The sequence below is a fragment of the Ceratina calcarata genome, unplaced genomic scaffold (genome assembly GCF_001652005.2).
Source record: "Ceratina calcarata isolate Rehan_Ccalc_2016 unplaced genomic scaffold, ASM165200v1 scaffold12, whole genome shotgun sequence".
In the NCBI taxonomy this organism is placed as follows: domain Eukaryota; kingdom Metazoa; phylum Arthropoda; class Insecta; order Hymenoptera; family Apidae; genus Ceratina; species Ceratina calcarata.
In genome coordinates, this window is record NW_017132978.1 from 445,763 (window position 1) to 457,998 (window position 12,236).

General features: G+C 43.6%; 1 protein-coding gene across 1 annotated transcript in view; it reads right to left on the minus strand.

Annotated features, from left to right (window-relative positions):
- LOC108625906 (protein borderless) overlaps positions 1 to 12,236 on the minus strand; it is a 47,927-nt gene that overhangs the window by 7,675 nt on the left and 28,016 nt on the right. Inside the window, exons 2-3 of the mRNA XM_018026251.2 lie at positions 10,029 to 10,134; positions 4,235 to 4,413 (exon numbers count right to left, since the gene is read on the minus strand). Coding sequence (XP_017881740.1) covers positions 4,235 to 4,413; positions 10,029 to 10,086 — 237 coding nt within the window. The 5' untranslated portion in view covers positions 10,087 to 10,134. The remainder of the gene's footprint in view (positions 1 to 4,234; positions 4,414 to 10,028; positions 10,135 to 12,236) is intronic.

Here is a 12,236-nt window from a genome sequence, read left to right on the forward strand (position 1 = left end):
CCTTTTTATAGAACAGATTTATGTATTTCTTCGATTAAAACGATTTTGATCCAGAGAACGATTTTCGTTGTTGCTCGAGAGGGTCGAATGTAAAGGAAGGAAGCGGAAAGTATCTTGCGAGGCAAGGTGTTCCAAGATGCTCGTGTTCCTCTTTATTTAACGGCGGTGTTGTCCGTATTACGCTGACGGGGTAAAATGCGAAGGCGATGTAACGACCGGTGACAGTTATGATCTTTACTGCACATGGTTCAGCACTTAACGCGTGATTTACCTCCATTGACGTTGTGTCGGCCTCTCGTTTCGTGGTTTTCCCGTAAATCGGTGGCTTTAACTGTACACCGAATAGACAACGACAGATTTATGGGGCGATAAAAGTTGAAATTTGCATAAAACCGAAACAGTGTCACTTTCTACTCTAATTTGTACCTTTTTATTTTTAACTCCGCGCGTTCCGGATGCGCCGATTTCTCATTTCCCCGTTGAAAATTCGCGTCGGGACGCGCTGGTCCACCGGCTCGACGTCTGTTGACTCTCGCACGGCAAACGTTTACCGTGTACAGCGTTCCCAGATAGAAACGCGTTAGATTCTGGCCACGCATGAGAGAAGCGTGTGCAAACAAACAGGCCAGCGAGTAAAATCGTCGAAAGCTAATCGAGGGGATCGATCTTTGCGTCTTAGTTGCTCGCAGAAATCTTAATCAAACACCGAGCACCGTTGACAATAATGAATGTAAAGTTGCATCGGTCCTCGTTCCCAGCCATAAATCTCTTTCGAGGAGACTAACGCGTCCGAACGGGAAACGGAGAAAGGTTTGGGAGATTTAATAAACGAGCTTTATTTCGTTGCACTCTCGAACCGTTGCATCGCGTTGTTCCGAGACCGGGCCGGGTTCCTGGGAGTAATTCGGAAAAAGATCTTCTCAAAGTTTACTGGATAACGAATTAAGCGCGCGGGGCGCGGAGTTCCCGGCGTGTTCTCTGAAACGCGAATAGCAGTTCTCTGGAACAACATTAATCAACGTTACTTTGACCGGAACCCACTTAAAGCGCCTGTTCCTGGAAATTCCCTTCGGAAATCCGGCCGTGGATTTCCTGCGATCAAGCAAATTATTTCCTACCTCCGGCTTCGAAATGTTGTATGCGTCAACGGTATGAATAGAATCTATTAATCCGCTTTAATAACATTACCCCTCCGAAGGAATTCGATAGGGCCAGCTTAGGAGAGACTCTGATAAATCGTTGTTAGCTGACAGAACGATTCAATCAGACAAGACTCGCCAACGCTCGACCAGACAAAAATAGATTTAACAGTTTCACTGATTTCAAAATTGCTCTCGATGCAATTTCATTTAACGTGCAAATGTCACATTTTTTAAGTATAATTCATACACAGCTGGTTCGCAATTTATTAAGATAGAATTCATTTTCAATTTGTCCACGGTTTCATGCTCGAGCTCGCGTCGAAAATATTTTGATAATCGATATTTCCGAACGCAAAGGCAATTCCATTAGGTCCTGCAAGATTCTTCTGAAACGGTACTCTCTTAACGGAAACATGGTTGATTTCCCACTTTCCACCGGTGATCCTCGGCTCTTTGAACGTTCTCCGTGGCCTCGTTCGATCGACTCGGCTTCTCTGAAGCAACACCCCTTGTTTCTCGTGCTTCCGCCGGTGCACAAGACATAGATGAATTCATCTTTTATTCACGTCCTTCGTCAGCGGTGGATCTACCGTCGGTGGTATACTCGCTTTCTGACAGAGGTGGACGCTAGCACTTTACATAAGTGTCTGTCGGTTCGCCGAGCTATCTTCTTTGCTCTCTATGAGAATACTTTACATTCGTAATGTGTATCAGGCCGGCTAATAATGCCGCGACGCTTTATTTATTCTTTTACCACTGCGAAATATTTCCCTTGAACATATCCAAGTGTCGTTTGCGTTAAAAATAAACTGGCAAACGATACCATAAGTGGAAAGGAATAGAGAGTATAATGGATTAAGCTACTACTTGTTTCCCCTATCGAACGCAAAATGGAATTGTACATATGTACGGATATTTGTGAATAAAAATTCGTGAAAAATCTGCTCGACTTGATCCGTTTTATAAAGAAATCGTTTGTCGCCCACGACGTCGAGTAGAATTCGATTCCGACATCCGACTTTCGTCGCGCGACGAATATCGGGAGAGAAGGGGCAGACAGAGAGCGAGGGACTTTCCTAGTTCCTCGACGGTTCGTGTACACAACCTAGATTTTCTGTCATTTCTTTTCTTCGCAGCCCCCCGTTTTTTCCCGAGGAAACTTAAACGGAGCACCTGCCACCGGTATCGGTTTAACGGTGGAACTCGTAAAGTATTCTAAAATATTCTTAGGCATCTACTGAGGAAGGCGAGAGGAATACGTTTCGGGAAAATAAAAAAAAACCGGTCCAGGTACATGCAGGAAAGATACGAAGGGAGGAATCGGTCCGACAGGGGAAAATATGAGACTCGAAATTCGAATCAATCGTCAATGTCAAAATAGATTTTTTTTACATCCGTGTATAACTAACGCTAGGCTGTGGAATTCTCATCTCTTTAAGTCCGAATTGATTTTATATAAAACTGCGAGGATCAAGTCGAATTGATACCTAAAATGCAAATACCCCGAATAGAGTATCGATTGATCAATAACGAGACGCTATTTAGAAAAGTACCGCGTAAAGTGGCGAATGCTTCTCGGGGCTTTCTGGACACTTAAAGTGATACATCGATTTGAAGAATTTCGCGTAGAATCCACGAAGAAATATAACGGTGTGAGAGGGAGACGACAGGAAAGGGGATTACGTCGGGGTGTGAGACGCAATTTGTCTAAAAGTTCAGGAAGGAAGAAAGAAAATTAGCGAGAGCTATTTGTTATCGAGGTGGCAATAATGCCCGTGCCGCCTTCCGCAAGTTTAAGTCTCGGTAATAATTAAACTCGGCGGCGACGGGTTACTGTGACCGGCGGTGAAAGCTCGCCGTGTAAAGGGCGCATCTGTACTCGGAATAAAGAACGCGAAGTCCTGTAGCGAGCGCGACCTGCTTTCCGCGTTCGGTTTCAGCCTCCTCGCACAATGCCGGCCAGACAGTGGATATTAAAATAAAGCTGAAAACCCCACTCGGTCGCGGTTTCACGCGTCTGTGCACCGGACCGGTCATATCCACTGAAAATTTGCGAGCGTGTACATATTTCGCCGCCGTGCGACATCGAATAAAAGGAAGCACGCGTTACGTATGTACGTTACCGGACAAAAGCGAACAAGTTACGAGGCAAAGTGCACGGCAAACTGGCACAATTTTTCACGATCCAGGAGGATAATGCAAACATGTGTCGAATGTTATAAAACCAGTACGATCGCGATTCCATAAAACCGTGTTCATTCCTCCTCATGGTCTTTATGCGTGTATCACGCTTTTCATAATACCGTACTCTACCTACGTATCCACATTTATTTCAACGAATAATCAATAGACGAAAGTGGGAGAGCCTGTTTGAAATTCATTTTTCAAACCGTCCGATCGCTGTATTGAACTTGCGCGTTAAGAAAAGTAAGAATCGTATTACCGTCGATGTTTCGTTTATCTAACCGTGAGTACATTGGTAAGGTAGTACGGAATTTGAATTCGGAAAACAAGAGCTGCAGCAAGTTTCGTCGAAATCAAACTTAAAGAACTCTGTACCTGTTTTTCTTCGAAACCTATCTGGTAACTCTGCCTCGTTCCGATATTTGTCTTTCGTCCGTTCCAGAAAATAAACCGTTACCCCTGTACGACGTATTAATACCACGAAGGAGAGAGCGAGTGGAAAGCATTTTAACGCGAAAGGTAGAAAATCGTGATATTTTTTCCCGGTGCAACGTTGTGAAAAATATTCGAGAATCGATAGATAGGAACGGCGTGTGAAAATAACGGCGCGTGAAAAGCGGAGGGAAGATGGGATCGTGTTTGCTGCGAGAGGGGAAGTATCTCGCGAATGTAAAGCGATCGCGTAGGTGTACGTAAACTGGGTCTACGTGTACATATATATATATATATGTATATATATAGTGTATGCTCGGCCGGTCTCGCCTCCGGCGCGGCGTTGTTGCGTATCGGCATGAAACTAATTTCGGCCCCCATGTGAATTACATCACGCCAGAAGGGACGTGTAACTTGGAAATACTTTTCTGGGTCAAACGCCTCCGAGGTAACTCGTATTACGTAAGGACATTTACGGTTCCAGCCCCGGGATCGGTGATTTTGCACGGGAGGATCGCCGTGCTGCCACTCTGCGCGAGGACTTCTCTGACGGGACCCTTGATCGCGGCGGCATCCTCGCTTCTGTCATCGGACGCTTTCAACGGCACCACTTCGTTCTCGGCGCTCGACGACTGCTGATGCTCCGCCTGACTCCCTGCAACAGAAACCGAAATGCCACATGATTTAAATCCTTAAACACACAAAGCATTCTTATCTTGAAACACCGTGATTACAATTTAAGCCTTGAAGAGGCTCGAGCGAACTTGAGAAAAATGCATTTCTACGAGCTCACTGATTAAAAGCCGAGTGGGGCTGAAACTGTGAAGCTTGAAAGGTGAAAGGCCTAGGAAAAGCAACGATCGGAAATTAAGGGCGGTTTTCACACCCAGCGTCGTTGGCAAAGATACAATAGCGTCAGCGGGAGAGGCATATCTGGGGCCGGCTGTGAGCGAGGGAAACGAAATTCTCTCTCTCTCTCTTTCTCTCGCTCGCTCGCTCGCTTCGAGATTAATGCAACCACCGTTGGTACGATAACGCATAACCCCGGTGCAGGGTAAGTGGCTTAAGTGAATAACTTAGTCACGACAATTACGAAGCATTGCCTCGCGTTTGCAGCGGGCGAGCTATTACAAATCTACTGGGTTTTCGTGGGAATTCACTTCGAAAACACTCACCGGGCCTTACGCGGCTTCTTTGTGTTATTTAATGCCCTCCTTGTTTACAGATCTAATTGTACAGGAACGTAACGAATATTATTCTAGCTTAGAGATTTTTTACCGTCTCAGCGGTGCATCTAAAGGTGTTACGAGGCTTATAATTATTGACAACTAATAATCGAAGTATCCTGAACGTAATTCCATTTAATTAATAATCACTGTTCAATGAGCGATTATCCATCTTTCCCTAATTCGGAAATGTTCCGACCAATCGCGCAAATTCACGATGAGATCTCGTAACGTGCGACGAGTCCTTTCGCATACCGACCTCGATCGCTCAAGGATTTCGATCTCCTATCTTCAGTTGAGTGACACAGAACTATATATGAAAACCACTAATTATTGGTTAGACGTCTTATCAAAGTTTCTATACTAATTGCACTGGACGAGAACACGTGGCGACGTGCATAGAATAAATCCTCTTCGTCAACGTCCGATCAAGTTGTTCTAGATATCCAACCCTTATGATCAGGTTGTACCAGCCTCTAAGAATCTAATCATCTACAATCACTCCAGGCACAGATCACACAAATTCATTGTGTGTGCTTCGTCCTGTGGATTATTTTCTTGTTTCACAGAATCCTGTGGATGTCATAAGCACGGGTCATGTCTACAAGTGTACATACATCGAAGCATCTATGTACATCTCGCCTGTGTCGTAGGGCACGGATATATCGAACACGTCATTGTGTCTCCAATAGTATCGATGAACGTTAAAGAAAGATCCGTATCGCCACCCGACAGCTGATTGACAATCCTAATTCCTCTGTGACCCGAATGACGAAATTGGGATCGGTTATCGGAGTGGAACGTGTTAAAACGCAGTAAGACGTCCTCGGCTACACACGTGATATCCACTTTGCCGCATATAATAAGATTCCCGTAGATGCACAGAGACGTATAACGAGCCTCTATTTAAACGGCGTACTCGACTCGGTGTACACGACGAAAACGTCGGCAATTAGCTCTCGTTACCCTAGCTCGGAGGCTCGTTCGACGGTTCGTTAAACCTGACCCGTTTTCACGCGGCCCGCGGATCGTCCCGGGGCGAGGCAGCCGACTATCCCGAAGACTCGGGGGAAAGGAGATCTCGTCACGTGGCAGGCCTGAAATCGCGTGGCACACGCGGAAACGGCACGTGTGCACGCGATCGTATATACCTATACGTGGACGTTGATCCAACGCGGCCGCCTTTCTTAACCGTGGCTGGTTCGTTCTTTCTTCCGACAGGCTCGGCCTAGATTCGCGGCTCCCCCGGAAGTCGCCCGCGATTTATTGCGTTTTTATTGCCGCCACCCACCGGCGTCCAACCTTATAATTTTCCACGACTCCGCGGCCACGTCACCGCCGTGGCTAATTGAAAAGTACACTCGTTAACGTCTCTTTCTACGTCTGACCCCCATCGATCTCGCGCGTGACGTTTCTCATAACAGAAGTCAGCGCCAAATCAATTTGCATCGCTCCATTAGAGCGGTGATTCATTCTGACGGACCGACAAAACATATTTCAGCAATTTCTTTCCTGCACGACTTTATTATTATCGAAACTGAAATGCTGCTCACTGATTACCGAACATTTATAGAGTTTTTTTTAAATATATTACACAGTTTTTCTCTCACGTCCAAGGATTTATTTCTTTTGTTTATTAAAATACGATAAAACATTCCTAAAAATTTGATTTCCTTAAATCCTCGTTATCGGTAATAATGAAAGACTAGATATCAATCTTGCGTTTTTTTTTATCGTTTAAACAACGCGAGAACGATTTGTCCAGCAGCTTCTGTCCACAGCAGCGGTAGAAATAAACTAGCGAACACACGGCATACTAGTAATTATCGTTATTACGGGCGCGCGAGGGTGAAATGTTTTTCCAAACTACTTTTCCAGGAACCACGCGGCCAACGACAATGGTACTTAACGCCGCGTTATTTTACGCAGAACATAGAACGTTACCGTCCAGGCTCCCGTTCCCAGCGCCGCTTTGTCGTCTGTCATTATCGTCTTTTTATGTCGCGTACGACGATAACGATAAACACCATCACGCGGAATGCGCAACACCGTAATTGCACGGGTAAGTGGATAATACGGGTGAAACTCAATGGGGGAAAATGGAAATTAGTTCTTACCCCGATCGATGAGCTCTGATAACACCAAATCCAGCTTACGTATCGACGATAACTTCAAGCAAAATCTAATCGCGAATATTTTACAATCCTGAAGGATGTATAGGCTGTACACTTAAACAATGCTAATAAAAAGCAACCTGCAAAATTTTAAATCAATTCATGGGTTTTTTGAAAAATGATAGTGACTTAAAATTTGCATTCATCTTACAGTAATCACTCAAAGAAAACTTTCTGGTATTTGGTGTGCATGCGCCAAGTTGGACGAAATAACTGACTTGAGATAATACGAGCCTAAAAAGTATGGAATTTCTTACGTTTTTTAGAATGTATTACGATGTTTATCGATATTTTGACAAAAAAAATTTTTTTTATTTTTCCGAGATTTTTCCAAGCGGTACCCCTTCAGATTTCGCAAAATTTTCATTTTTTGGCCATAACTTCCAAACGCGTGGACACAAGGGGACGTTTATTGGTCCATTTTGTAGAGGACGACGAGATCTACAATCTCTATCTAACAGTTTCTCGCTAGCATTAATAGTTTACGAGTAATTTGCAAAAAACTGTTTTTCTGTTTTTCGCCAATAACTTCCGAACGGGTGGAGATAGGGTGACGTGTTTAGATCCATTTTGTAGAGGACGACGAGATCTACAATCTCTATCTAACAGTTTCTCGCTAGCATTAATAGTTTACGAGTAATTTGCAAAAAACAGTTTTTCGTTCTTCGTCTATAACTCGTTAACCATTGACACTAGCGAATTCTTTTTGCACAGAAATTGTAGCTCTCGTCGTCCCCTACAGAATGGTTCTAAATACGCCCCCCTACGTCCATCCATTCGGGAGTTATTGAGGAAAAACGAAAAGTCTTTTTAAAAGTTCGCTATTTCGACGGGCGAATTGAAGAATCTGAAGGCGAATTCGCCCGTCGAAATAGCGAACTTTTAAAAAGACTTTTCGTTTTTCCTCAATAACTCCCGAACGGATGCACGTAGGAGGGCGTATTTAGAACCATTCTGTAGGGGACGACGAGAGCTACAATTTCTGTGCAAAAAGAATTCGCTAGTGCCAATCGTTAACGAGTTATTTGCAAAAAACTGTTTTTCTGTTTTTCGCCAATAACTTCCGAACGGGTGGAGATAGGGTGACGTGTTTAGATCCATTTTGTAGAGGACGACGAGATCTACAATCTCTATCTAACAGTTTCTCGCTAGCATTAATAGTTTACGAGTAATTTGCAAAAAACAGTTTTTCGTTCTTCGTCTATAACTCGTTAACCATTGACACTAGCGAATTCTTTTTGCACAGAAATTGTAGCTCTCGTCGTCCCCTACAGAATGGTTCTAAATACGCCTCCCTACGTCCATCCGTTCGAGAGTTATTGAGCAAAAAGGAAAAGTATTGTCCAAAGTTCGCTAATTCGACGGTGGAATGGTCGGATTTTGTCAATGCCAATAAAATGCCATATAATCATACTTAACTTGTTAAATATTGAAATTAGAAGAGAAATTCATAGAATTTTTCTCTTAGAAGACGCCCACAATTTCTATATACCAGTTTTTTCGCCGGTGTCAATAATTAATTGGATATTTCCTTCTATACTTTTTAGCAAGTAGCTATGTATTATTAGGTTTGTTTTTCCGACGTCTGATTTCTTTTTAATTATAGGAAATGCGTTTTTCTAAGGTACGTAAACTTTTGGGATTGACTATATAGCCAGTACATCCTTAAATCTTCGCAAACGTCTCCCGTCGTTAATATACTATCGCGAAGAGTATGCTAAAACCATGCGCATACTTTCTGCAGCAAAGAGCTTCGCAACGAGCACAAGAGATTACGGAACTATTAAATTTATCGGTCGTCAAATAAGCTTAAATCGTTGCCAGTCAGCTTGCGAAACGAATACAAATCGGTTCGATGATAAAAAGTGTGTCCTCTTATTTGATCGATTAAATACGATCTCCTATATAAGTAGGACCTTATCAAAACTGAATTTCAGGGAAAGTTGGACAATTTTGAAACTCTGGTACTTGGCGTTCGACTTTGTTTTAATTAAGTCCCAATTTAAAGTTCTTGTCACGGACGATAAAATCTGTTTTACAGTCGATCATTCGGCAGAGTCTTAACGTAAAAATCGATTTCGACTGAGATTCTCCGCGGGACAATGACTTCGCCCATCGGCGAACGAATGGCTCACGACCATCCGGAAGTTTCTGCCAGCGCTAACGAGCCGAAAGTTTGTGCGGTCATCAAGAACACGATAACCGGATATTACTTGTCAGCTATCAACCGGTACAGCGAATTAAGTGTTTTCTGTGTCAGCACGAAAATGACTCGGTGAAACGCGAGCGCGGCTGGCTTTTCCGTTGTGTAAGCACACATCGAACGCCGATTATGACAATGAAATATTGCGTATGAAACAGACCATCTGGAATGAAATATTCCAAACCCTTAAGGATCGTAGCTGTGTCGATGCGATTTCGGTTTGTTGGATTATGCGAGCAGTGGAATAACTGTGGTAATTCCAAGTTGTACTAGGTTGACTTATGATGGGATTTTTAAGATTCAAAAAGCAGTATTCTCTGCTAATCCTGTTGTCATGAATAAGGCAAACTCGGGGAAAGTGCAATGTAAGGGAGTGGAGGTGGTTGTGACTAAGGGTTGGATAAGATTCTATATGGCTAAAATATACAATCTTTTCTTATGATTTAGAGTACACAATCTAAATTTGTAATTGTTTTTGTATTGTAAATTCTATTTGTGATTGTAAAATTATGATTAGATGTAAGATATATAAATTGTGATTATAAAATCTAAACTAATTGTTAGATTGATAGAATTTCCCTTAAGTGTTAACACGTTCTTATATGGCCATTTATTAAATACATAATACAAAGATTTTTCTACAATAATGTAATTTTGTGATGCTTACCGGTGAAGTGGAGATTTACTGCGAGGAAGATGTTGGCGAGGATCAGGTGCACTTTCATTGTGACGACTGACTTGTGATCCTCGCTTCAGACGTTCATCGCGTTCCACTGGAACAGAAACGGAAGAATAAGTTAATAAAATATTTGATACAGTGACGCAGAACGTGACACGCCTATTGTTTCACCGACGGTGGGATGTACATGTTGTACGCGGTAAAGCTCTGCAATCGATATCGGTTTAAGTAGAGGGTTGCGACCCTTCGACTTCCCTCGTGCCACCGTAACCTATCGCTATAAGTGGCCCACCTTTGTCAAGCATTTTCGACAGGAATAAGTGGAGAACGGAAAAATGGATCACGAAAACTTCTCGCGGGAAGAGTCCTCCACCACGTGCCGCGACACGATGGGCTCCAAATATTTTTACGCGAGATTCTCTCCGGATACTTTCGTGATTTCACAGATTTATCTCAATGCTCGTTGTAATCAGTAATTAGTCCAAATAAATTGATGAAAAATCATCGAAATCGTGAGGCCCATTTTCAACAGATTTACTAGTAAATTTATTATATTTGCTGTTTTTCTATTTATCGATCCCTCACATCCTCAGAAACAGAGATCATTAAATCTTCGTAATATACAGACAGTGGAAGGAAGGAAGGAAAGGCTAGAAGGTATATGTATACTTGTTTAAATCGGCTTATTGTTAATGTCCTCAGCCACGCTCACCGTCGCTCCGCGTCGTTCGTCCATTCGTTATCAGGCAACTTGCCCGACTCGCATATTTTGTACATACGCGGCAGAATTTAAATTCCTGTGCGACGATCTTGCCGAGGCGAGAGGTACATCTCGCGGAGAACTGATTACACAAACTTTCGCGGACGATGTTCGTATCAGTATGTAAATAAACGGCGGTGGCCATCACCGTGAAACCATATGATGAGATCATTACCATGAGCCTCGTTCGTTCCTTCCTTCCTACCCTACGCTGCAATCTACGCGACAGCTACCGATGCATACGCGTATCCTCTGTAAGCTCTGCACATTTTATTCGCCGAGATAAATTTCACCCCGGCGACGATTCGGTGTCTCGAGATAGAAACGACGTGACGTTGAGCAAAAATTTTGACCGTTTAGAGAGGTAAAAGCAATGGGACGGAGAGAGAGAGAGAGAGGGAGAGGGATGGGAGAGTGTTTTGCGAGCGCGTTGAAAGGACGTTAGGCTTCATTGTTAAAGTTATTACAGGCAGAGGCAGAATCGGGCACGGAGAGAATTCAACGTGCATTTATGCATGCACATATACGTAGGATGTATGCGCGAAACGCAGCGACCAGAAATAATGACACGCCGTGCGGTGTCCAAAAGTTCTCGCAGAGATCGTCGGTGCCGCGGTGCACAGCTTGCGGAACGTTTGAATGGTCAAGTGTGGGTAAACACGGGAATAAATTGAAACGGGAATGTATACGCGGTCTGGCTACTCTCGCTGGAACCACCGCGACGATGTAAACGCTGATAAACCGGCGATATTTTATTTTCCGCTCCCTCCGCCCCCCCGCTCGCGCGATATAGACGTAAAATATTTTTCTCTTTCCGCGGAGTTATCGAATATTGCACGGTCCTTTTGTGCACGCGAAACGTCCAAAGGACGACCATTCTTTACGCAAAAAATCTGATTGGGACACGCGGACATGCTCCTAGCTGTTGTCTTTTTTCTTTGAATTCTTTATTTATCACCGCAGCTTCTGCGTTTCCAAAAAGAAAATGCTTCATCGATGAACCTCGCGTGTATCTCCGCGCGAGATAAGAGGAAAGCGAAACGTTGGTAGATACAATCGAGGGTGTGAAAATTCGGCGCGAATCAATGCTCGCGTACATGGCCCACATGCACGGTTAATAAATCGATGCCGAATTTCAATAGATGCACCCGACGCCACCCCGCGAACTCTACGTATTACAACTGGCGGCGTGCGTTTTTCGCCTATCGGAAATTCATCGGATTTTTGCGGATCCGCTGTTTGCGCGTGCGTTAATAATGCTCGCGTAATTTGCTCCTGGTAATTGGATAAACGAGCGGTCGCGTTAAGGATGTGTTGGCTATACAGTCAATCCCAAAAGTTTATGTACTTTAGAAAAACGCACTTCCTATAATTAAAAAGAAATCAGACGTCGGAAGAACAATACTAATAATAAATAGCTACGTGCTAAAAAGTAT